Source organism: Bos mutus, chromosome 25 (assembly GCF_027580195.1).
Source record: "Bos mutus isolate GX-2022 chromosome 25, NWIPB_WYAK_1.1, whole genome shotgun sequence".
In the NCBI taxonomy this organism is placed as follows: domain Eukaryota; kingdom Metazoa; phylum Chordata; class Mammalia; order Artiodactyla; family Bovidae; genus Bos; species Bos mutus.
In genome coordinates this window covers 22493860-22521489 of record NC_091641.1, presented here as the reverse complement: position 1 = coordinate 22521489, position 27630 = coordinate 22493860, and the positions used below count along the sequence as shown (strand labels likewise).

General features: G+C 40.0%; 1 protein-coding gene across 1 annotated transcript in view; it reads left to right on the top strand.

Moving 5' to 3' along the window:
• The window catches only part of LOC102266332 (phospholipid-transporting ATPase ABCA3-like), a 199851-nt gene that overhangs the window by 63674 nt on the left and 108547 nt on the right, over window positions 1-27630 (top strand). The window contains exons 10-11 of the mRNA XM_070362574.1: window positions 1747-1884; window positions 8555-8701. Coding sequence (XP_070218675.1) covers window positions 1747-1884; window positions 8555-8701 — 285 coding nt within the window. The remainder of the gene's footprint in view (window positions 1-1746; window positions 1885-8554; window positions 8702-27630) is intronic.

Below are 27630 nucleotides of genomic sequence, written 5' to 3'. Positions count from 1 at the left end.
CCCATTTTTTGATTGGGTCGTTTATTTTTCTGGAATTGAGCTGCAGGAGTTGCTTGTATATTTTTGAGATTGATTCTTTGTCAGTTGCTTCATTTGATATTACTTTCTCCCATTCTGAAGGCTGTCTTTTCACCTTGCTTATAGTTTCCTTTGTTGTGCAAAAGCTTTTAAGTTTAATTAGGCCCATTTGTTTATTTTTGCTTTTATTTCCAATACCTGGGAGGTGGGTCATAGAGGATCCTGCTGTGATTTATGTCAGAGAGTGTTTTGCCTATGATTTCCTCTAGGAGTTTTATAGTTTCTGGTCTTAGATGTTTAGATCTTTAATCCATTTAGAGTTTATTTTTGTGTATGGTGTTATAAAGTGTTCTAGTTTCATTCTTTTACAAGTGGTTGACCAGTTTTTTCAGCACCACTTGTTAAAGAGATTGCCTTTTCTCCATTGTATATTCTTGCCTCCTTTGTCGAAGATATGGTGCCCATAGGTACATGAATTTATCTCTGGGCTTTTCTATTTTGTTCCATAAGAAGTAAAACTCTCACTGCTTGCTGATGATGTGATCCTCTACATAGAAAACCCTAAAGACTCCACCAGAAAATTACCAGAGCTAATCAATGAATATAGTAAATTTGCAGGATATAAAATCAACACATAGAAATCCCTTGCACTCTTATACACTAACAATGAGAAAACAGAAAGAGAAATTAAGGAAACAATTCCATTCACCATTGCAATGAAAAGAATAAAATACTTAGGAATATATCAACCTAAAGACACAAAAGACCTATATATAGAAAATTATAAAACACTGGTGAAAGAAATCAAAGAGGACACAAATAGATGGAGAAATTGCCGTCTTCATGGATCAGAAGAATCAATATAGTGAAAATGAGTATACTACACAAAGCTATCTATAGATTCAATCTATAGATTCAATGCAATCCCTATCAAGCTACCAACAGTATTTTTCACAGAGCTAGAACAAATAATTTCACAATTTGTATGGAAATACAAAAAACCTCAAATAGCCAAAGCAATCTTGAGAAAGAAGAAAGGAACTGGAGGAATCAACCTGCCTGACTTCAGGCTCTACTACAAAGCCACAGTCATCAAGACAGTATGGTACTGGCACAAAGACAGAAATATAGATTAATGATATCATTTTGTTATCATTTATCATTTTGATATAGTTTTCTTCTTTATCTTGAAACACTTTGTCAAAGGCTTTATTTCCATCAGTTGAGATGACCACGTGTGTTTCTTCCATTTGTTCTATTAATGTGATATATTACATTGATTGACTTTCTTTTGTTGAAACACCCCTGCATTCCTGGGATAAATCACACTTTATCATGATGTATAATTCTTTTGATATGCTTATTAGATTCAGTTTGCTAGTAGTTGGTTTTTGCATCTATAGTCATAAGAGATATTGGATTATAGTTACTTTCTTTGTGATCTCTTTATCTGGATTTGCTGTCAGGATAACACTGACCTTATAAGAATGAATTATGGAATGTTCCCTCCTCTTATACTTTTTGGAAGAGTTGGAGAAGGACTGCTGTTAACTCTTATTTAAATGTTCAGTAGAATTCACCAGTGAAGTCTCCTGATCCTGGACTTTACTTAACTTCACTTATTTTTTGGTAATGACTCAATTGATTTCCTTGTTATGAGACTGTTCAGATAGAGTGCTTCATTTCTTAATGCTCACTTTGGTAATCTCACTTTGGCTTTCTTTGTAGCACTCGTACTGGTTCAGCAAACCAAGAATTAAAATAAAAAAAGAAGAAATGAATGACTCTGTGATAACTCAAAACAAGTATTTTGAGGCTGAACCTACTGGCTTGGTGGCAGGTATCAAGATCAAACATTTGTACAAGGTATTGTTTCAAAAGTCTCTTTTTCTTACGAAGACTGAATACTACATACTACTATTAGGATTGTTTGTAACTAGCTATTCCAAGAAATCAAATGAGATACTTAATAAAGAATCATAGTTAATATAGTTCTCATCTGAAGCATTCATAGAACATATAAATATATATTCTGTGTGTGATCTTATTTGCTCTACCTGTTGTGCTTATTTTTAATCTCCTCTAATGGATTTGGCAGCAAGTGATATTTGAATTTTGTAATAAAATTCTCTGAAGAAAATAAACTTTATAATGCAATAAGAACATTTGGGTGTGTGGTTGGAGAGGATAACATCAAAGGTAGTTAAAGCAAAACCTCTATGAAGGGATAACCTTTGAACTAGAGAATGAGAAGAATCAATTATTTGAAAAGCTAAAGGAAAAACACTCATGTTAGAAAATCACAAATTTGAAAACCCTGAGGTGAGAAAGACTTTCATGTTGAAAGATTGCTGCTGCGAGCCATTAGCTATGCTGGGATTCATGACTTCCAGAGAGAGGATTTTGATCTGTGGCCAGAGATGAGGCTCAATCACTAGGAGCTTTTGTGTAGCAAAAGTTTATTAAAGTATAAAAAGGATAGTAAAACCTTCCAGCATAGACATGAGAAGGGGACAGAAAGTGTGCCCCCTTGTTAGTTTTTAGCAAGGAGTTATATATCTGTTAGCAAGCTGCTAATTAGATAAAAGAAACACCTCAAAACTGAGAGAGCTGCACCAGACCCCTCTCCCACAGCATGCATTTTGAGATAGCATTGGCACAAGGTGAGTCATCCCAGCCATAAAACAATTGACATGAATCTTGAAGAAAGGCAGATTTCCAGGCAAATACATAGTTTCATTAACAGAGCTTAAGAGAACATTTCCATGTGTAAGACATACTGGTTTGTAGAGCCATTAGCAGTTCAAGGTTTGAGAAAAAGGTTAGTCTTGGGGGAAATGGATTTGAAGAAAGGCAGATTCCAAGGGAAATACATAGTTTCATCAAGATAGCTTAAGAAAAACATTTCCATAAGAAAAACACATTGGTTAGCTCAAGGTTTGAGAAAAGTTAAGTTCAAGTGGAACCAGGAGTTGCCGTGACAGCATAGAATTAGGAAAAAATGTCTGCCACTTGCAGTTTATTTCCTCCTGCCTCTTGGGGACCCCTAGTCTTCCTACCTGTTACCCTGTCAATGTGTTTGAGGAACAAAAAAAAAAAAAAATACAATATTTGAAGGCAAAAGAATGTTAGTAAATGGCTTCATTGGGAAGCCATTATTTGGCTAGAGGAATGTGTGTGTATATATATATATATATATATATTTTTTTTTTTTTTTTTTAAGATCATTTTTGACTACCTTGTGGGAAATGGGATGTTGGAAATTGAGGAGTTAAGGAGAAGTGTAGGAAACAAAGACCAATGGTACCTTGCTTCAGAAGTAATGATAGTTGAACAAAGGTCATAGCAATACCTATTAAAAGAAATGGACAAATCCAAGATATTTTCCACAGAATGTAGAATATTGGGGAATAAGTGGGCACTGAAAAAAAGAAGGAAACTAGATAACAAACTATTAATGGAGCAATTAAATGTTAAATAACATAGACCTTTGCTATTCTTACCAAGTTATAGTAGATTTTCTTAAGTGTTTCTCCATTTGCAGTATTTTCTCAGATCAGTTTCTGGAGGCTTTAAGTGGTTGTTTTTTGTTTTGTTTTTTAATTTTTTTTTCTTTTTTTCAGTTCTGAACTCCTTTTTTTTTATTATTATTTTTAGCTGAATGATAATTGCTTACAGAATTTTGTAGTTTTCTATCAAACCTCAACATGAAACATGTTTTTTTTAATTTTTACCAGAATTTCTTGTTCCACTGTGGAGTGGGTCTATGGAGCTCTTCATGCCTATTTCCCAGAAATGAATCTTTTTATTGTCTTTTTTAATGGATTCAATTTTCTTAAATTTTGTTTAGAGTGTTTTTAATGAGGATTTTTATGATAGATATTGTTCTCTTTTCATTTGTTGTAAGGTATTTCTCTCATTTTGATACCAGGATAATGATAGCTTCATATAGTGAGTTGGGAAGTATTTCCTCCTTTTCAATTTTCCAGAAGAGATTTTGTACATGTATTATTTTGTATCTAATTACTTGGGGAATTTTCCTGAGATCTTTTTTGTAATTAATTTCTAATTTAACTCTGATTATGGTCAAAGAAAGACACTTTGTATGACTTCAGTTCTTTTAAATGTGTTGATTCTTACTTGTTTCAGTCAATCATTTGTCTAAATAAATTTTATAAGTACTTGAAAATAATGTGTAATCTGCTCATGTTAAGTGAATTAATACAAAAATGTCAATTAAGACAAGTTAGTTGTTAGCTCTTCAAGTATTCTATATCCTTACTGATTCTACATATTCTAACAATTATTGAGAGCAAAGTATCAAAGTCTTTGATAATAACTGCATTTTTCTATTTCTGTTTGTAGTTCTATTGATTGTTGCCTCATGTATTTTGAATTCAGTTATTGGGTATATAAACATTTAGTAATATTATGTCCTCTTGAAAGGCTGATCTCATTATGATTATAAAATGACATTCTTATCTTTGGCAATATTTTTTCTCTCTTAAATCTACTCTAATTGTTGTTTATCTAACCACACCACTTACCTTTTATTATTATTATTGAATTCTGTTTTACTATAACACTAAGACTTTCAGGTTATTGGTTTTAATTTTCAAATTAAAATATTTTCTGAATGTTTGTATAATTTATTGTATTTGAATAGAACAACATCAACTAGGCAATATCCATGTGTTTCTAAAACCACATTTTTGAGGTTTGATTAACATCCAAAAAGCTAATTTTCCTACTTAAATGTCACCTGATTAATATACATGTATACTATGGGGGCTTCCCAGGTGACATTAGAGGTAAAGAACCCACCTGCCAATGCAGGAGACATGAGATGCACATTTGATCCTTGGCTTGGGACGATCCCCTTGAGGAGGGCATGGCAACTCACTCCAGTATTCTTGCCTGGAAAACCCCATGGACAGAGGAGCCTAGCTGCTGCAGTCCATGGGGTCACAAAGAGTCAGACACGACTGAAGTGACTTAGCACACATGTATAAATGTACATGTCAGTTCAGTTCAGTTCAGTCACTCAGTCTTGTCCAACTCTTTGCAACCCCATGGACTGCAGCACACCAGGCTTCCCTGTCCATCACAAACTCCCAGAGCTTGCTAAAACTCATGTCCATCAAGTCAGTGATGCTATCCAACCATCTCATCCTATGTCTCTTCTTTTTAATATGCTGTCTAGGTTGGTCACAGCTTTTCTTCCAAGGAGCAAGCTTTGTTTAATTTCATGTCTTCGGTCACCATCTGCAGTGACTTTGGAGCCCCAAAAAATAAAGTTTGTCACTGTTTCCATTGTTTCCCCATCTATTTGCCATGAAGTGATGGGACCAGATGCCATGATCTTCGTTTTTTAAATGTTGAGTTTTAAGCCAGATTTTTCACTCACCTCTTTCACTTTAATAAAGAGGCTTTTTAGTTTCTCTTCATTTTATGCCATAAAAGAGCTGTCATCTACATATCTGAGATATTGATATTTCTCCTGGTAATCTTGATTCCAGTTTGTGCTTCATCCATCCTGACATTTCACATGATGTACTCTTCATATAAGTTAAATCAGCAGGGTGTCAATATACAGTCTTGACGTACTCCTTTCCCAATTTGGAACCAGTTGATTGTTCCATGTCCGATTCTAACTGTTGCTTCTGGACCTGCATACAGGTTTCTCAGGAGAAAGGTAAGGTGGTCTGGTATGCCCATCTGTTGAAGAATTTTCCACATTTTGTTTTGATCTACACAGTCAAAGGCTTTGGCATAATCAATAAAGCAGGAGTAGATGTTTTTCTGGTATTCTCTAGGTTTTTTGATGATCCAGTGGATGTTGGAAATTTGATCTCTAGTTCCTCTGCCTTTTGGTAATGCTAGCATGTGAGATGAATGCTAGAATGTGAGATCATTTGAACATTCTTTGGCATTGCCTTTCTTTGGGATTGAAATGAAAACTGACCTTTTCCAGTCCTGTGACCACTGCTGAGTTTTGCAAATTTGCTGACATATGGAGTGCAGCACTTTCACAGCATCATCTTTTAGGATTTGAAATCCTAAAACAACAATCCTTCCAATGAATATTCAGAGTTGGCTTCCTTTAGAATTGACTGATTTGATCTCCTTGCTGTCCAAGGGACTCTCAAGAACTTTCTCCAGCACCACAGTTCAAAAGCATTAATTCTTCAGTGCTCAGCCTTCTTTGTGATTCAACTCTCACATCCGTATATGACTACTGGAAAAACCATAGCTTTGACTATACAAGACTTTGTGGCAAAGTGATGTCTCTGCTGTTTATTATGCTGTCTAGATTTCTCATAGCTTTTCTTCTAAGAAGCAAGCATCTTTTAGTTTTGTGGCTGCAGTCACTGTCCGCAGGGATTTTGAAGCCCAAGAAAATAAAGTCTTTCACTGTTTCCACTTCTATTTGCCATGAAATGATGGGACTAGATGCCATAATCTTAGTTTTTTGAATTTGAGTCTTTAGCAGATTTTTCACTCTCATCTTTCACCTTCACCAAGAGGCTCTAGTTCCTCTTCACTTTCTGCCATTAGTGTGGTATTATCTGCATATCTGAGGTTGTTGATATTTCTCCAGCAGTCTTGACTCCAGCTTGTGTTTCATCCAGTCCAGCATTTCACATGATGTATTCTGCATATAAGTTAAATAAGCAAAGTGACAATATACAGCTTTGATGTACTCCTTTCCCAACTGTGATCAGTCCATTGTTCCATGTCCAGTTGTAACTGTTGCTTCTTGACCTTGATACAGGTTTCTCAGGAGACAGGTAAGGTGATCTGGTAGTCCCATCTCTTGAAGAATTTTCCAAGGTTTGTTGTGATCGACACAGTCAAAGGCTTTAGTGTAGTCAATGAAGCAGAAGTAGATGTTTTTCTGGAATTCTCTTGTTTCTTCTATAATCCAGCGGATGTTGACAATTTGATCTCTGGTTCCTCTGCCTTTTCTAAACCCAGCTTGTGCATCAGGAAGTTCTTAGTTCATATACTTTTGAAGCCTAGCTTGAAGGATTTTGAGCATTATCTTGCTATCATGTGAAATGAGTGCAATTGTATGGTAGTTTGAACTTTCTTTGACATTGCCCTTTTTTTGGGATTGGAATGAAAACCAACTTTTTCCAGTCCTGTGGCCACTTCTGAGTTTTCCAAATTTGCTGGCATATTGAAGGCAGCACTTTCACAGCATCATCTTTTAGGATTTGAAATAGCTCAACTGGAATTCCATCACCTCCACTATCTTTGTTCATAGTGATGCTTCCTAAGGCCTTCTTAATTTTTCACTCCAAGATGTCTGGCTCTAGGTGAGTGATCACACCATCGTGGTTATATGGGTCATTAAGACGTTTTTTGTATAGTTCTGTGTATTCTTGCCACCTCTTTATATCTTCTGCTTCTGTTAGGTCCATACCATTTCTGTCCTTTATTGTGCCCATCTGTGCATGAAATGTTCCCTTCGTATCTCTAATTTTCTTGAATTGGAGGATAATTGCTCTACAATATTGTGTTGGCTTTTGCCATACATCAATCTCTTCTATGTGGATATTTTTCAGGAGTAAATACTGTAGTACTATGCAGTCTATGGTTGGTTGAATCAGTTGATGTGCAGGAAGCACAGATATGAAAGACCAACTATAAATTATATGTTAATTAACCCCCATGTTGTTCAAAAGTCAACTATAGTAGGAATTTTCAAAAGACCCTTCTGAAAGTTTGTCAAGCATGTTTTATAAAGGATCAAATAAATATTTTAGGCTCCATGATCCACATAGAGTGTCTGTCACATATTCTGTTTTATATTTTTTACCAAACCTTTAAAAGTATAAAAAACTGTTCCTAGTTTTTGTTTTTGTTTTTGTTTTTGTTTTTGCCATACAAAAGCAGATAATGGACCATATTTGAGCTGCTGTTTGGAATCTTAAGAATTTCTGGACATGCTTTTGAAGTGAAGTGAAAGTCGTTCAGTCATGTCCAACTCTTTGTGACCCCATGGACTATACAGTCCATGGAATTCTCCAAGCCAGAATACTGGAGTGGGTAGCCTTTCCCCTCTCCAGGGGATCTTCCCAACTTAGGGATCAAACCCAGGTCTTCTGCATTACAGACAGATTCTTTACCAGCTGAGCCATCAGGTTTTTATCAATAAATAAACTTCCGGCTGAAATCACGGCATCAACTTTTCCAATCATTGGTGGCAGTTTCTGTGAGCTTTCCTAGATCCTGCTACAGTTTATTAAACCCATAATTACAATATGATGTTCTTTATACACAAAGTGTAAAAAAGTCTCCATTTTCCTTACCAAGTGTAAATAGATATACATACCACCAAGACTTCATATTTATTTTGGCTAGATTACAAACTTAATGCACCTACATGTATTGCTCCTTGTTCACAGTATCATCTTTTTTATACAATGTGAGTTTGATGATATGATGTTTCTTCTAAGGATAGGATATAAGCATCTTTAATAAGTGATAAGTGAAAAATATCAAGTTATTTCTTTTCTTTATTCCACAGGAATTAGGTGACAAAGTAGTAATAAACAATATGTCTTTGAATTTATATAAAGGGCAGATCACTATTCTCCTAGGACAAAATGGGGCAGGAAAAACCACAGCCTTGTCTATTCTCACAGGTATGTATTTGGCTCTATCCAAAGCAGCAGTCAGGTTCCTTCTAAACTATAAATCAATCAACAGCTTTTAGTGTTAAAGTATGTTTTCATTTCAGTGTTGTAGTTATTATTACAGTTTCAATTATTTAAAACCAAGATGCTCACATGATATAATACATTAATCAATTAAAAATGTGCCAGCTCTTTTTCTAGGAATAGATATAACAGTGGCAAATTCAAAGTTGTTACATTCAGTTTTATACTCTGGTAGAGATACAGACAAAAATGTGAAACATACAACACACCATAAATGAAAAGGAAGATGTAGAATCCAAAAGAATGATACCTAACCTGTTTTGGGCATGATGAATGGGGTAGTGACATCAATATGAGGCAAATAAGAGATATAAAGAGCTATGAAGGAAAGGAAAGAAGAACATTATATAAGCAAAGACTAGAAAACTGAAGAGCAGGGAACAGACATATGACTAGACTATGAAAGGAATGTAAATAATGGCAAAAGATGAAGATGGATGAATAATCAAAAGGTCAAATCATAAAAGAATTGGGGGAAGCCATCCATTAAAGTTTAGAATTTATTCTGAGAGCAATGAAAGGTCATGAAAGGATATTTTATGAAGGTTTATACTTTAGAAATATTGTATTCACTAAAAAGAAAGAATGGATAAAGAATACTAGGGACCATTAGAACAGTGAACTCTATGTTGAGCATAAGTCCTAGAGGCTAAAGCAGGGTTGAGCCTAGTACTCAAGATAAAAACAGCCTCTGTTTGTTACAAAAGTGATGTCAAAACTAACAAGAGGGGCAGACACTACTCATAGCCTCTGCTGTTTTGTGTATTTGAACTGACTCCCTCTATGTCTGTTAAAACTTTTCTTAAAAGATTGACTGCCTAGCTAACACAAGGTCATGATTCAAGTTATCATTACCTTCATGATAATATTAATATATGTATAATATATATAGTTAATATGTTTTACATAATTTGTCCTGGAATACACACCATGCTTTATTTTTCTTTTTTTATGGTTAGAACATTTTCTTTACAAAATATTATTTTAGTTTCAGTCATATGACATAGTGATTCAGTGTTTTTATACATTATGAAGTGGTCATCACAATAATTCTAATAACCACAGATCAAAGTTATTGCAGTATTGCTGATTATATTCCTTATGCTTTACACTTAGCTTCATACCCTCTAATGGATCATATTGTTACAAATGGAAAGATAGGTATAAATATAGATACATGTGTCACATCTTATCTATTCATCTCTCAGTGGATATGTGCTTCCATATCTTGTGTGTGCTAGTCACTCAGTCTTGTCCAACTCTTTGTGACTCCATAGACTGTGGTCCAACAGGCTCCTGTTGTCCATGGAATTCTCCAGGCAAGAATACTGGAGTGGGTTGCCATTCCCTTCTCTAGGGGATCTTCCTGACCCAGGGATCAAACCCTGGTCTCCTGCATTACAGGCAGATTCCTTACCATCAGAGCTACCAGGGAAGCTTCCATATATTAGATATTGTAATTAGGATTCCACATTTTCTCTGCCGAGGGTATGGATTCAGTCCCTGGTTGGAGAATTAAGATCCTGCAAGCTGCAAGGTATGGCCAAAAAAATGCTACAGTGAACATAGGGAAGCATATATATCTTTGGATTTAGTGTTTTCATTTTCTTTGGATAAATGTACAGAGGTAGAATCGCTGGATTATATAGTAGTTCTGTTTTTAATTTTTTGAGAAACCACCATATTGTTTCATAGTGGTTGTACCAATTATATTCCACCAACAGTGTGTAAGTTTTTCCTTTTCTACACCTTCACCAAAACTTATTTCTTCTCTCTTATTTCTTCTGACAGAAGTGAGGTTCCATGCTTTACATGTTACTTAAGAACACTTGTCATACGCTTTCCCATCTACACTGGGAATGCCTAATGTAGGCATCACAGTTCAGTTCTTGTTATGAATAGGATTTCAATAGGTGAGAGTCCACTGGCACCTATTGAAATCCTATTCATACACAAGATGCAGATCAAAAGCAACCGTCCAGTGAAAACACGGCAGAGGAGGTAGCTTCAACCTTCAGTCCCTTCACAAACTAAACTGATGAAGAAATACAGAATGTCAACACCAATTTTGGCAGAGCTCTGGAAGCAGGCGAAGCCTTACAGCAATAAAGCAATACCAAATAAAGAAAAAGGTAAAAAAAAAAAAAAAAGAAAAAGGTAAATTGGATGATAGGTGAGAGGGACTCAGCAATTTTGGAAGCCTCAGGCCCTGTGCATCTCAGAGACACTGGGATGACAACAACATACAGGGACGAAATACCTTTCTAAGAATTCTAGAAACCAGTTTGGAAGCTACAGCGCACAAATGACTACTTAGTGAGTACCATAAAGCACATGAAGTTTGTGTCATTTTCTCACTTAATCTGTCCCTCCAAACAGTATGGCAGAGTCAGAAGGAATCTTCACAATGCCTAAATTTTACTTTGGGGCAAAAGGGGAAAGCTGGGATTTCCATTTAGTGATCTTGCTTGTCTGGGGCTGCCTTTGAGACTGGTTTCTATCTTGCCTAATAGAGTACTTGTGGGAGAGGCAGTGTGGTATGGATGCAATTTGGAATCCACAGGAAAAAAACAGGCCAGCTTGAGGCACTTTAAAGTGCTTAAAAGCCACAGAAAATTTGCAGTTCTGTAGGCAAGGAGCAAGATAGGACAGGAAAAGAAATACAGTAGAAACTGAAACCAAAAAACTCCAAGCTGCTTAAGAAAATTAATACAGTTAGAAACAGATACTGATGGCTGCAATCACCGTCCACAGTGATTTCGGAGCCCAAGGAAAAAAATTTGTCGTTGCTTCCACTTTTCCCCCTTCTATTTGCCATGAAGTGATGGGACCAGATGCCATCATCTTGGTTTTTGAATGTTGAGTTTCAGTCCCACTTTTTTCACTCTCCTCTTTCACCCTCATCAAGAGGTTCTTTAGTTCCTCTTCACTTGCTGCCATTACTGTGATATCATCTTCATATCTGATGTTGATTTCTCCCAGCAATCTTGATTCTAGCTTATGATTCATCCAGCCCAGCATTTCTCATAATGTGCTCTGCATATAAAAGTTAAACAAGCAGGATGACAATATACAGCCTTGTCGTACTCCTTTCCCAATTTTGAACCAGTCAGTTGCTCCATGTCTGATTCAAACTGTTGCTTCTTTTTTTTTTTTTTTAAACTTTACATTTTGATATTTGGCAAACTGTTGCTTCTTGACCTACATACAGGTTTCTCAGGAGACAGGTAAGATGGTCTGGTATTCCTATCTGTTTAAGAATTTTCCACAGTTTGTCATGATCCACACACTCAAAGGCTTTAGCGTAGTCAATGAAGCAGAAGTAGATGTTTTTCTGGAATTCCCTTGCTTTCTCTAGGATCCAACAAATGTTGGCAATTTGACCTCTGCTTCCCCTGCCTTTTCTAAACCCAGCTTGTACATCTGAAAGTTTTTTATTCAAATACTGCTGAAGCCTAGCTTGACAGATGTTGAGCATTACCTTATTAGGATGTGAGATGAGTACAATTGTATGGTAATTTGAACAATCTTTGGCATTGCCTTTCTTTGGGATTGGAATGAAAATTGACCTTTTTCAGTCCTGAGGCCACTTCTGAGTTTCCCAGACTTGCTGATACATTGAATGCAGCATCTTTTAGGATTTTAAATAGCTCAGGTGGAATTCCGTCACCTCTACTAGCATTGTTCACAGAAATGCTTTCTAAGGCCCACTTGAATTCACACTCCAGAATGCCCGGCTCTAAGTGAGAGACTACACCCTCATGGTTATCCATTAGGACCTTTTTTACATAGTACTTCTGTGTATTTTTGCCACCCCTTCTTAATCTTATCTGTTTCTGTTAGGTCCTTACTGTTTCTGTCCTTTACTGTGCCCATCCTTACATGAAATGTCCTTTTGATATTTCTAATTTTCTTGAAGATATCTCTAGTCTTTCCCATTCTATCATTTTCTTCTATTTCTTTGCACTGTTCACTTAAGAAGGCCTTCTTATCTTTCCTTGCTATTCTTTGGAACTCTGCATTCAGTTGGGTATATCTTTCCCTTTCTCCCTTGCCTTTTGCTTCCTTCTTTCCTTAGCTAGTCTTTTGGACTCTGTGGGAGAGGGCGAGGGTGGGATGATTTGGGAGAATGGCACTGAAACATGTATATTATCATGTGTGAAATGGATCACCAGTCCAGGTTCAATGCATGGGACAGGGTGCTCGGGGCTGGTGCACTGGGATGACCCAGAAGGGTGGGATGGGGATGGAGGTGGGAGGGGGTCAGGATGAGGAATACATGTACACCCATGGCTGATTCATGCAATGCATGGCAAAACTACTACAATATTGTAAAGTAATTAGCCTCCAATTAAAATTTATATTTAAAAATTAATTAATTAATTAAAAACTAAAGCCAGCAAAAAATAATGTTAAAAAATAAATAAAACATGATATTGTGCTAAATGCAAATAAATAAGTAAATAAATGCCCCCCCCCAAAAAAAAAAAAAAGAAAAGTAAAGCCTCTTCAGACAACCAGCTTCACGTGAGTCTTGCATTTCCTTTTCTTTGGGATGGTTTTGGTCACTGTCTCCTGTACAATGTTACTAACCTCCATCCACAGTTCTTTAGGCACTCTGTCTACCAGGTCTAATCCCTTGAATCTATTCATCATCTACACTGTATGTGGGGGTTTAATTTAGGCCTAATTATCTTCTTGATTTCTTCAATTTAAGCCCTGAATTTTGCAATAAGGAACTCATGATCTGAGCCACAGTCAGCTCCAGGTCTTGTTGCTGATGGTATAGAGCATTTCTTACTTCCACTGCAGAGAACGTAATCAATCTGATTTTGGTATTGACCATCTCGTGATGTCCATGTGTACAATTGTCTCTTGGATTCCTGGAAGAGGGTGTTTGCTATGACCAGTGTGTTCTTTTGACAAAACTGTTAGCCTTTGCTCTGCTTCATTTTGTACTACAAAGCCAAACTTGTCTATTATATACCGGGTATCTCTTGACTTCCGCTTTTGCATTCCAATCCCCTATGATGAGAAGAACATCTTTTTGTTCTAGAAGGTGTTGTAGGTCTTCACAGAACAGGTCAACATCAGCTTTTTCTGCATCAGTGTTTTGGGTATAGACTTCGAGTACTGTGATGTTGAATAGTTTGCCTTAGAACAATCCAAGATCATTCTGTCATTTTAAAGGTTGCACCCAGGTATTGTATTTTGAACACTTTTGTTGACTATGAGGGCTACTCCATTTCTTCTAAGCGATTCTTGCACACTGTTCAGTTCAGTTCAGCCGCTCAGTTGTGTCCGACTCTTTGCGACCCCATGAATCACAGCATGCCAGGCCTCCCTGTCCATCACCAACTCCCAGAGTTCACCCAAACTCATGTGCATCAAGTTGGTGATTCCATCCAACCATCTCATCCTCTGTCGTCCCCTTCTCCTCCTGCCCTCAATCCTTCCCAGCATCAGGGTCTTTTCCAATGAGTCAACTCTTCGCATGAGGTATTGGAGTTTCAGTCTCAGCATCAGTCCTTCCAATGAACACTGAGGACTGGTCTCCTTTAGGATAGACTGGTTGGATCTCCCTGCAGTCCAAGGGACTCTCAAGAGTCTTCTCCAACACCACAGTTCAAAAGCATCAATTCTTTGGCACTCAGCCTTCTCCACAGTCCAACTCTCACATCCATACATGACCACTGGAAAAACCATAGCCTTGACTAGATGGACCTTTGTTAGCAAAGTAATATCTCTGCTTTTTAATATGCTACCTAGATTGGTCATAACTTTCCTTCCGAGGAGTAAGCGTCTTTTAATTTCATGGCTGCAGTCACCATCTGCAGTGATTTTGGAGCCCCCCAAAATAAAGTCTGACACTGTTTCCACTGTTTCCCCATCTATTTCCCATGAAGTGATGGGACCAGATGCCATGATCTTAGTTTTCTGAATGTTGAGTGCAATGTAGTAGATAAAATAGTCATCTGAATTAAATTTGCCCATTCCCGTCCATTTTAGTTCACTGATTCCGGAGATGTGGATGTTTACTCTTGCCATCTCCTGCTTAACCTTGTCCAATTTACTTTGATTCATGGACCTAACATTCCAGTTTCCTGTGCAATACTGTTCTTCACAGGATCAGACTTTTCTTTCACCACCAGACACATCTACAACTTAGCATCATTTCTGCTTTGGCATATCCACTTCATTCTCTCTGGAGCTATTAGTAATTGCCCTCTGCCCTTCCCTGGGAGCATACTGGACACCTTCCAACCTGGGGAGAGGGGGAGAGGGGGATCATCTTCCAGTGTCATATCTTTTTGCCATTTTACACTGTTCTTGGGGTTCTCCCAGCAAGAATACTGGAGTGGGTTACCATTTCCTCCCCCAGTTGACCACATTTTGTCAGAATCTTCACTATGACCTGTCTGTCATGGGTAGCCCTGCATGGCATGACTCATAGCTTCATTGAGCTACACAAACCCCTTCACCACAAGAAGGCTGTGATCCAAGTGCTATGTACTTCTAACCTAAAGAAATGAAAAGGACTTATGAGAGAACACTGTGAATAATCATATGCTAACAGGTTAAATAATCAAAATAAAATGGACAAATTCCTAGAAACATATGAATTACCTAAACAGATTCATGAAGAAATAGAAAATGGAACAAAACTATAACAAGTAAAGCACTTGAGTCAGTAATAAAAAGCCTTCTGTATTTATTTACTAGGGCTACCATAAAAAAATATCACAGATGGGGTGAATTAAAAAACAGAAATTTATTTTTCCTCACAGTTCTAGAGGCTGGAAGTCCAAGTTTAAGGTATTAATAGGTTTGATTTCTTTTTCTTTTTCTTTTTTCTGAGGCTTTTTCCTTGGCTTATAGAAGGCCATCTTCTCCTGTGTCTTCACATGGTCTTCCTTTTGTTCACAGCTGTGTCCTAATTCTTATTATAAGGATACCAGTCATATTGGATTAGAGCCCACCGATATAACTTCATTTTATCTTAACTACCTCTTTAAAGGCCCTATATTGAAATACTCATTCTGAGGTACTAGGGGTTAAGACTTTAACAGATGAATTTGTAGGGATACAATTTCACCTACAACACCTCCCAGCAAAGAAAAATCCAATTCAATTACTGCACTGTTGAATTCTACCAAACATTTAAAGAATTAATATCAAGCTTTCTCAAACTTCCAAGAATAATAGAAGAGGAACACTTTCTATTCTATTTGGCCACCACTTCTGTTCTATGAGGCCAATTACCCTCCAGTCAAAGCCAGATAAAGACATCACAGGAAAAGAAAGTACAGATAAATATTCCTTCTGAATATAGTTTTTTAAAAATCATCAACAATATACAAGAGCACATTAAAAGGATATAAACCATGATCAAGTGGATTTTTCCCAAGAATGCAGCAATGTTTCAACATAAGAAAGTCAGTCAGTGCAATCACTACTGTATGTTAATAATACAACAAAACCTACATGACCATCTTAAGTATGCAAGAAAAAACATTTGATAAAATCAACAAAATTTCTTGTCAAAAACAAAACAAAACATTCAGAAAATGGAATAGAAGGAATTTCCTCGACATAATATCTATTAAAAAACACAACTAAAGTTATACACAATGGTGAAAGTCTGAAATCAGCTTTCCTCTTAATATTACAAACAAAGCAAGGATATCTTCTGTCACCACTACTACTCAGCATTGTATGGAAATTTCTAAGCAATTAGGCAAGAAAAAGAGAAAAGCTATCCAAATTGGAAAATTAAACTAAATTATCCCTATTCACAAATAGCATGATACTGTATATGGAAAGCCCAAAGAATCCACAAAAGTCTACTAGAGCTAATAAATGAATTTTGTAAAGTTACAGGTTATAAGATTAACACAAAAAACTATTTCTATATACCATAAGTGAACAGTTTGAAACGGAAAATATAGCATCCAAAGGGACAGAATACATAGTAATAAATTTAACCAAGAAAATGAAAGACTTGTACACACAAATGACAAAACAATCAGTTCAGTTCAGTTCAGTCACTCAGTCATGTCTGACTCTTTGCAACCCCGTGGACTGCCACATGCCAGGCTTCCCTGTCCATCACCAACTCCCAGAGCTTGCTCAAATTCATGTCCATTGAGTCGGTGATGCCACCCAACCATATCATCCTCTATTGTCCCCTTCTCCTCCTGCCTTCAATCTTTTCCAGCATCAGGGTCTTTTCCAATGAGTCAGTTTGCATCAGGTGGCCAAATTATTGAAGCTTCAGCTTCAGCATCAGTCCTTCCAATAAATATACAAGATTGATTTCCTTGTGGATTGACTGGTTTGATCTCTTTGCAGTCCAAGGGACTCTCAAGAGTCTTCTCCAACACTACTCTGCACCTCAAAATATTACTGAAAGAAAAAAAGTTAAGACCTAAGTTAATGGAAATATTTCATATGTTCATGGATCAGAACATTTAAAGTTGTCAATATTACCAAAAGCAATCTAACAATTCAACAAGTCTTTATAAAAATTCCAACTGCCTTTTTTGCAGAATTGGAAAAACTGATCCTACAATTTATATGGAATTACAAAGGTCACCAAAAAAATCTTTAAAAATAAGAATCAACTTGATGTCAAAATTCCAGACTATAAAACTCTGAAGCTACATTAATCACAAAAGTCAAAACAATGTGTTGCTGGCCAAAGGATAAACAAATAGACCAATGAAATAAAATTGAGAGACCAGAAATAAACCCATACATCTATGACCAATTTATTTTTTCAATTCTAAAGACTTGATTTATTTCTAGATTTTCTTTGAGACATTGACATTAATTTAGTGAATCCCTTAAAGTTTCTGTTTTCTCATACAAATACAATTTTGCTAAAAGGAACACATTCTTTTTTTCTGGGTTTATTGGGATATACCTGACATATAACATTGTGTAAGTTTAAGGTATACAACATGTTGATTTGATATACTTTTATATTGTAAAATCATTACCATTGTAGCATTAGCTAACACCTCTATCACATGTTATAATTACCTTTTATGAGCTGGAAACATTTAAGATCTACTGTAAAGCAGCTTTCAAGGATGTAATACAGTATTGTTAACCATATTACAATTCTGTGCATTAGATCCCCACAATTTATTCACCTTCTGACTTGAAGTTTGTATCCTTTGACATCTCCCCCTCTTTCCTATAGGAGAATTTACAAGGTCTCCCTTGTCCCTGCCGCCTTGGGGAAAGGGTGTTGCTGGCAAACAGCTGTTCCCTGTACCCACTCTTAATGTCTCCAGACTTGTTTTCTGCTCAACTGGAGTACTGGAACTTCTCCTTTGGAAACTTAAGCTTTCATAAAGGCTCTCTCTTCTGTGGGTGACTGCCTAAGTCAGGGTTTACTAGATGCTACCAGATGCCAGCCAATAGGGGTTGAAGGAGTTTTCATCACCAGTATTGAGATCTAACTCAATACTGACTCAAATCTGACTGCCTTTTACCTGATATCCAGGTGGGCATGACTCCTCCCATATCCCTTGGCACATGGTGCTGGATGCCGTAGCTTCCACAGAGGCATGTTTTTTCCCCATATTTTAAAGTTTTTACTTTGTATTGGGGTATAACCAATGAACAGTGTTGTGATAGTTTCAGGTGAACTGTGAAGGGACTCAGCCACACATACACATTTTCACTCATCCCAAACTCACCTCCCAACCAGGCTACCATATCATGTTGAGCAGAGTTCCATGTGCCATAGGGTAGGTCCTTGTTGGTTATCCACTTTAAATATAGCAGTGTGTACAGGCAACTGTTAAGTTCATTCTCTAAGTCTTTGAGTCCACAGATGGACTTTTGTTCATGGATAAATGCCAATTTTGTTATTGTGGAGTATGTGTGTCCTCAGTTGTGTCTGACTGTTTGTGATGCCATGGACTGTAGCCCACCAGGCTCCTCTGTCCATGGGATTTTCCAGGAAACAATATAGGAGTGAGTTGCCCTTTCCTACTCCAAGGGATCTTCCCAACTCAGGGATCAAACCTGTGTCTCTTGTGTCTCCTCCACTAGCAAGTGGACTCTACCACTGCACCACCTGGCAAGCCCTATTGTTGAGTAGGAGGATAAAAATGAGAGATATCTTATGTCACTATGATGCAGACATCATTCCACCTATCCTTTTTTAAAGGCTGGATAATATTCTATTGTGTGTATATACCACATTTTCTTTATCAACTCATCTGTAGGTGGATATTTAGGTTCTGAATCTTGGCTATTATACATAATACTGCAATGAATATAACAGTGAAATATCTAATCTAAGAATCTCTTCAATATTCTAATCTTAGTGCTTTTTGATAAATAGAAGTGAGACTCCTGGATCATATGGTATTTAATTTTCATATTATTTTCCACAGTGGCTACACCATTTTACATTTTCACCAATAGTGTACAGTGGTTCAAATTACTCCACATCCTCCCCAACACTTGCTATACTTTGTTTCAACAATGGCCATCCTAACAGATGTGAGATGCTATCATATTGTGGTTTTGATTTACAATTCCCTAATGATTAGTGATGCTGAGCATCTTTTCATATACCTATTGTCCATTTACATATCTTCTTTGAAGAAATGTCTATTCACTTACTTTGACTATTTTTTAAAATGATGATGCTGTTAAAGTGATGCACTCAATATGCCAGCAAATTTGGAAAACTCAGCAGTGCCCACAGGACTGGAAAAGGTCAGTTTTCATTCCAGTCCCAAAGAAAGGCAATGCCAAAGAATGTTCAAAGTAAAGAAAGTGAAAGAAGTGAAGTCGCTCAGTCGTGTCCGACTCTTTGCGACCCAATGGACTATAGCTTACCAGGCTCCTCCATCCATGGGATTTTCTAGGCAAGAGTACTGGAATGGGTTGCCATTTCCTTCTCCAGGGGATCTTCATGACCCAGGGGTCGAACCCAGGTCTCCCACATTGCAGGCAGACGCTTTACCATCTGAGCCACTAGGGAAGCCACAAGAATGTTCAAACTATCACACAACTGCACTCATCTAACACGCTAGCAAAGTAATGCTCAAAATTCTCCAAGCCAGGCTTCAATAGTACATGAACTGTGAACTTCCATATGTTCAAGCTGGATTTAGAAAAGGCAGAGGAACCAGAAATCAAATTGCCAACATCTACTGGATCATATAAAAAGAGAATTCCAGTAAAACATCTGCTTCTGCTTCATTGAGAACACTAAAGCCATTGACATTCCACAACAAACTGTGGAAAATTCTTAAAGAGATGGGACTACCAGACCACCTTCCCTGCCTCCTGAGAAACCTGTATCCAGGTCAAGAAGCAACAGTTTGAACAGGACATGGAACAACCAACTGGTTCCAAATTGGGAAAGGAGTACGTCATGGCTGTATATTGACACCCTACTTATTTAGCTTATATGTAGAGTACATCATGAGAAATCCTGGGCTGGATGAAGCACAAGCTGGAATCAAGATATCCAGGAGAAATGTCAATAACCTCAGATATGCAGATGACACCACCCTTATAGCAGAAAGAGAAGAGGAATTAAGGAGCTGCTTGATGAAGGTGAAAGAGGAGAGTGAAAAAACTGGCTTAAAACTCAGCATTCAAATAACTAAGGTTGTTATAGAAACCATGGTGAAGGAAAGAGACAAGTGGCACTCAAAGATGCAGAACAGCAGGGGTTTTTCAGCACCGGTGCCAGCTCTGTGGAGTCACCTCCAAAGGCTGAGCACCCAGGCTTTGTTCTGTGTATCTTTTATACACCATAAGCTTCCCACTCAAACAGCTCAGATCCGCCCCTCCCCAGGTAGTCCAAGTTCCCATGGATATAACAAGCAAGCTGTTAACACAAAATAATGGATGGGAAAGCAAAAGGTTGTTACTTTAATTAGGGGCCTTATCTAGCTCCCATCTCATCCCCATCTCTTGATGTTTAGGGTGCATCTGCAGCCATCAGAGAGCATCATCTTCTGGCACTTGCTGGTATCCCTTGAAAAGCAGCAACTGGGTGGCCATCCTCTGTTCGACAACTGTCTCTATGAAACCTGTTACAACCCTGATTAGGAGGGGTGTGAAGCAGGGAATAAGCAGACATCCAGCGAGTATGACTACGACCATCCCAATCATTTTTTTAAACCAACCTAGCCAAGAGAACCATCCTCCAAAGAGGCCATTCACTCTGAGGGCTCTAATTTTTCCCTTTCAGTAATTTTTCCTTCCCAAGGACAGGGAGGCCTGGCGTGCTACAATTCATGGGGTCGCAAAAAGTCAGACACGACTGAGCGACTGAACTGAACTGAACTGAACTGAGTGCATAGGGAAGCTGAACTATAACATGCAGCCAGTTGGTATATAGAGTAAGTGAATCCTTGGACCCATTTCCTTTATTGGTAGAAAGATTCCATACATTCAGAACAATCATCCTGACTCTCAGATGAGGAGGGGATTTTACAACTTAACAGAACTATAAGGCAAAAATATGCTGTTTTCATATTCAAGCTGATCGCAGTAGGAGATTCCAAAAAACAAGAACTATGAAGAAGTAGGCAAAGCAGAGGGAAAGTTTTAGGATACAGGTCCACTCTTGGGGAAAAACAGAGTAAAGCCCAATTCTGAATAAGATGAATAGGGGGAGTCCTAGTCCAATTAATAACCAATATGGCCTTTTGTCCATCCTGTTGGTTCCTCAAGCTTCAGCCTCGTGTTGACTGACCAGCTTCTGATGTGGCCAGAGCAGGGCTTCGGGATGGTGGTTTCCTTCTTTGCAAGGTCAGGCACAGGGATTGCTCCGGACTGAGGGTCATTTCCCACTTCTATCAGCTATCAGACAAACTTGCAGGTTTGACTCTGGAGTAATGGATCCAAGTTGCCTATTCCTGCCACCCTGAGAGCAGTGGGAGTAGTTAAGATTACAGAATAGGGCCCTTTCCACATGGGTTTTAAAGGCTCTTTTTTCCAATCCTTTACCCATTCTTGATTCCCTGGTTGGTGGGATGTACTGTTATGCCTAAGGATATGGGTATTCTATCAACTGTCCATTCATGTATTTGAGAGATTAGGTGTCCTAACCCTTGTAGCTGCCTATGTAAGTCCAAGTTCCCTAGTTCTCTGGTGTACCCCCTTGAGTTGACTAGAGAGAGTGGTTGTCCATACAGGATTTCAAATGGTGAAAACCCTATCCCTGCCCGGGCTGAACACTTCACCTTTAAGAGGGCCACTGTAAGCTGGTCAACATGTCAACATGTAAGCTGGTCTCCTGGCAGTTTTTCTAGGGTTTGTTTGAGAGTTCATTCATGCTTTCCACTTTCCCTGAGCTCTGGGGACGGTAGGCAGTATGCAATTTCCACTGGATTTTCAAAGCCTTTGCCACCTGTTATACTGTCTCAGCTACAAATGCCAGTCCATTGTCCGACCCTGTGGTCAGAGACATTCCATACCTGAGGACAATGTCTTTCAGGAATGCCTTGGATACTTCTCTTGCTTTTTCAGTTCGGGTAGGAAAGGCTTTCCCACCCAGCCTGAAAAGGTGCAGATAAAAACTAAAAAGTATCTAAATCTTCAACTTGGGGTGATTTCAGTGAAATCTACTTCCATACCCTCAAAGGGGGATAGTCCACAATGTTGTGTCCCTGCTGGCCTACTAGGCCTCTGGCAGGCATTACTTTGTAAACAGGTTACACACTGCTGGGAGACAGAAGAACAGAGTGTGGGGAGGCAGCAATGAGATAGTACCCACCTTGCAAAGTCTCTAAGGTGGTCTTGCCCATATGAGTCAGTTTATGTTGCTGGTGGACCAGCTTGTAGGCTAGCTGTTCTGGAACATAGACTTTGTGGTCCTGTGTGACCCACCATTCCATCTTGGCCTTGGTTCCCCGTTCCTTTTTTATCCATTTTTCCTCCTCAGGAGAGTACCTAGGGGCAATGCGTATCTTCAGGGCTAGCAGGACTTTCGGTTTGTCTGGCAGCTGTCCCCAGGAAGCCTCCTTGGTGGCTGCATCAATGTGGCAGTTCCCTTTGGCCACCGGGTCACCTCCCTTCTGGTGGCCTTTGCAGTGGACAACTGCCACTTCTTTTGGTTCCCATACTACTTCCAGAAGTTTCAGGATTTTTGGTTTGGTTTTTAATGCCTTTTCCTTCTGCTGTAAGGAGTTCTCTTTCCTTGTGTAAGGCTCCGTGGACATGTAGAGTAACAAAAGCATACCACAAGTCAGTATAGATGTTGACTCACTGGTCTTGGCTGAGTTCCAGTGCCCTGATTAGTGCCCATAACTCCACTCTCTGCACTGACCATCCTTGAGGAAGCACCTCTGCTTCTCCCATTTCAGAATCAGACACCTCAGCATACCCAGCCATCCTCTTCCCATTTTCCATGAAGCTGCTACCATCAGTATATAGGACCAGGTCTGTGTTGTTGAGTGGCTTGTCAGTCAGATCTGGTCTAGTAAAAAATGCTTCATCTAGTATTTCCAAGCAGTCATGGTCCAAGGGCCCTTTTTCATCTGGTAAGAAGGTAGCTGTGTTTAGAGTCCATACAACTTCCAGTTTTACCTGTGAATTTTCACGTAGTAACCCTTGATATTGAGTCATCTGTGCATGCATGAGCCAATGGTGGCCTTAGCTATGTCCATCAGGATTACAACTGAGTGTGGGACCTTAACATTTAGGTTTTGCCCCAGTGTTAATCTGTCAACCTCCCTTACTAGCAAGGTAGTGGCTGTTAGTGCTTGGAGGCAGGGTGGCCCGGCCACAACTGAATTGATCTGTTTAGACAAGTAGGCCACTGGCCTTTGCCAAGGTCTGAATTCTTGGGTCAAGATTCCCAAGGCCATTTTGTTCTTGTCATGAACAGAGATTGAACTCTCTGGTTACATCAGGAAGCTTTAGGGCTGGGACCTTGGAGATTTTTGCCTTAACTGTTTGATATGCCTCCTCTTGGCTTGGTCCCCACTTAAGGGAAGCCTTTTCCTCCCCTTTCAGAGCCTAATATAGGCACCTAGCCAGGTCTGAAAATCCAGGAATCCATATCCTGCAGAATCCTGCTGCTCCCAGGAACTTGCAGACCTTCTGGTGAGTGGTAGGGGTAGGGATGGCACAAACTGCTTCTTTCCTTTCAGTTTTGAGCTTCACCGGCCCCACATGATGTTGAAACCTAGGTATTTGACTCTTCTTTTACAGATTTGTGCCTTTTTATTTGATACCTGGTACCCAGCTTCCATGAACAAGGAGAGGGGGCCCTTTGTTCCTTCTAAGCATCAAGCCTGTGTTGTGCTGGCCAGCAGAAGTCCATCGACATATTGCAGCAGGACACAGTGTAATTTATCCAAGTCGGCGGCCAAAGCTCCACTGAAGAGAATAGGGGAGTTCTTGAGCCCCTGAGGAAGCCTCATCCAAGAGAGCTGTTCCTTGTTTCCTGTGTGTGGTTTTTTCCCATTCAAAGGCAAATAGTGGTTGGCTGACAGGTGCAACTCAGAGGCAGAAGAAGACATCTTTTAAGTCCAAGCAAATAAAGCATTCGGCTGTGGAAGGGATCAGTCCTAGCAGAGCGTACGGATTAGACACTGCCAGGTGCAGACTAGTTGTTGCCTTGTTTACAGCTCTTAAGTCCTGAACCAGATGGTAGTCATGCGTCCCTGTCTTCTTCACGGGTAGTAATGGGGTGTTCCAGGGTGACTGGTATTTCATCTGAAGTCCGTGTTGGTGTAGTCTGTCTCAATGAGCCTGGATTCCCAATCAGGCCTCCCAGGGCATTGGATACTGTCACAGTTTTGCAGGCCGAGCTCCCAGTTTCCAATAAATCAGGATGGGAGCATAGTGTTTTGCCAGACCTAGAGGATTTTTCTTGGCCCAAACTAGTGGGTACTCAGTGTCTAATTCAGGAGGAATGGTCCTTTCCCCTGGAGGGGAAGAATACAGGTGCCGTTCTTCTTCTCTCCTTACAGCGAGAATCATAATCAAGGAGGAGGGCAGTCCTGCTAGCTTTAGCTGAGTTGACCTGTCAACAGAAAAGGAAATCTGGGCTCCCATCTTAGCAAGCAGGTCTCTTCCCATCAAGGGAACAGGGCAGTTGGGCAGGTCGCCCAGTTGACATTGTCGAGGACTGCAAAATGGCCCGTGGGTCTGGACACCTGTGGCCGCAATGAAGGTAGTTTCTTTTCCCAGGAAGGGGCCTATCTACTGGGTGACCATTGAATGCTCAGTGTCTGTATCCACCATAAAGTCCATTGGATGGCCCCCTACTTTAATTCTGATCATGGGCTCTTGGGGGCCCAGTTGAAGAGAGCCCAGTCCTCAGTACTTGGATTCTGCTCCAGCTAGCCCAGTCAGATTAGTGCTGGGTGGCTCAGGTTGATATTGGTTTGGGGGGCCGGCAGCTTTGGTTTTCTTTTCAGGGCAACTGGGGCAGTTATTTTTCCAGTGTTCCTTTTCCTTGGAATAGGCACACTGATCTCGGCTGAGCGGAACTCTCTTTTTCGGATCTGGATCTCTTGCCTTATGGGGCAGTCCTGCCAGGGGGTGCAGGCTTTGACAGGGCACCTGCCAAGAGTGTGGCTTCTAGCTTCATCTTCTTTTCTGCTTCTCAGCATGCTGTTTGTTCACAATTGACAAAGACTTTGATGGCTATTTCTAGCAGTTCTGTGGCATTTTTACCTGCAAACCCTTCTAACTCTGTAATTTTTTTCTGATGTCTGATTGAGCCTGTCCCACAAAGACTGCATTTATCATCCACTGATTTTCAGGGGCTTCAGGAACAAAGGGGTGAAGACCCAAAAGGCCTCACACAGCCTTTCGTAGAAAGTGACTGGGCTTTCATCTGGCTTTTGCAGCACCTCAGTGATCTTAGCCATGTTAGTAGGCTTCTTAGCCCCAGCTTTTACCCCCTGTAGGAGGGCCTGTCGATACCTCTCCAGCTGGTTTCTTACCCTCTCGGTGTTGGGGTACCAGTGAGGCTCTTCCTTCAGGAAGTTCTCCTGAGCCCAGGTGTCCCTGTCTAATTGACCCCCTGGGGCATTGGCCTGGAGCCACTTTCTGACTCGTTGGTGCTCTCTGTATTGAATAGGGTGAGGAGAAACTGCTGGCAGTCTACACAGGTTGGGCAGTGTGTCTGGAAGATGGATTCTAAGAGATCAACCATCACTTGGGGCTTTTCAGAGTACAAGGGGGTGCGATGTTTCCATTTAAGGAGATCAGTCTTGAAAAAGGCCGATTAAAAGATGGGTCCTCCCTCTTGTAGGGCCCATCGGCAGGAAAGCGCTGCAGCCCTTAAGTCTCTCATAAGGACATTTGTAGCACTGCTGAGGTAGACTGGAGGCATCTACCCATTGGTTTTGGGGTGGCATGCCGTGGGGACACAATAACTTCAGGAGCATCAGGAGGAAGAGGTGAAACAGAAGGCAGTGGACTGTCTGGTAAATGCAGATCTGCTGCTTTCAGCAAGGGAGCCATGAGGATTTAAGGTGGGGGCATTGGAGGCATTTTTTCAGCCTCACCCTGGAGGACAGGTGGTTCCTTCTCAGTGCAAGGTCCTTTGCTTTGGTTGAGCTACTAGGACCTTACACTGTCTCTGACCTGTGGGATAGAATTGAACCCAAAGGGGCCTTAACTGGGCAATATCCAAACATTGATTGATATATGGGAATTGGTCCAGGTGGCCAGGGTCTCCCATTATGACTATGCACTGCTCAGACTATGGGCACATCTAAGGTCCCTCCTGAGGGCCATACAACCCCAAAGGAGGGCCACTCCAGGGTACAAAGTGTGTGCAGTTTTTCAGGACTCAATTTTACACCATAATCCCCAGAGAAAAGTGAAAGTGAAGGTCACTCCGTCATGTCCAATTCTCTGTGATCCTATGGACTATACTGTCTATGGAATTCTCCAGGCCAGAATACTGGAGAGAGTAGCCTTTCCCTTCTCCAGGAGATCTTCTCAACCCAGGGATCGAAGCCAGGTCTCCCATATTGCGGGTGGATTCTTTACCAGCTGAGCCACAAGGGAAGTCCAAGAATACTGGAGTGGGTGGCCTATCCCTTCTCCAGTGGATCTTCCCTACCCAGAAATTGAACAGGGGTCTCCTGCATTGCAGGTGGATTCTTTACCACCTGAGCTACGAGGGAAGCCCCAACAATCCTTTCTTAAAATTCTTCACCATATACTCTAAGACAGTGGGTTTAGAAGTCAGGTTGCCCATTTTGTGAAAGTTCCCACCCTGAGGCAGTGTTGCACAAGAAAACAAAGGGAGACACTCACTTTCGCCCACCTGGCTGCTCCCCTTACGGAGATTTAGGCACCTCTTAGCACTGGCAGGTCAGTATAAACACCAGACCCGGACCAGCCTCACAGGGAGGGATTAAATCCCCCAGAGGCTGGCACTGTCCTGAGCCATATGAGATCTCCATGGAAACACAGGTTAGGATCCACTCAGGCTCCGTAGTTGGAAGATGGTGGAGAGCTGGCTCTCAGCTCAGTCACTCTCCCACACACACCAGAATTGACAGACCACCCAAGGGAACAAACCCTATTCTGAGTGACTCTCCTGTCACTGGGAGGTGATCAGGCCCCCCCCTTCCACCATACGGTGAGTGCTGATTCTGTCAGATATCCCCGGGACACTCACTCGTCTGACGTGCTGTCCTGGAACCCGCTTCTGCTCTCCTGAGTCAGTTCAGGAAGTGGCATGGGCTGAGGCTGGCACATTTCAAGTGAGTTGGGATCTGGCAAATGGCCTGGGCAGCATCTATTCGTCTGTCACCAGGCAGCAGCCCCAGCTTTCTCCGGTTCCCCGACAACGGTAGCGCAAGGGGCAACTCAGTTGTCGGCTTCCCGCCAATGCACCAGAAAGTGTTATAGAAACTGT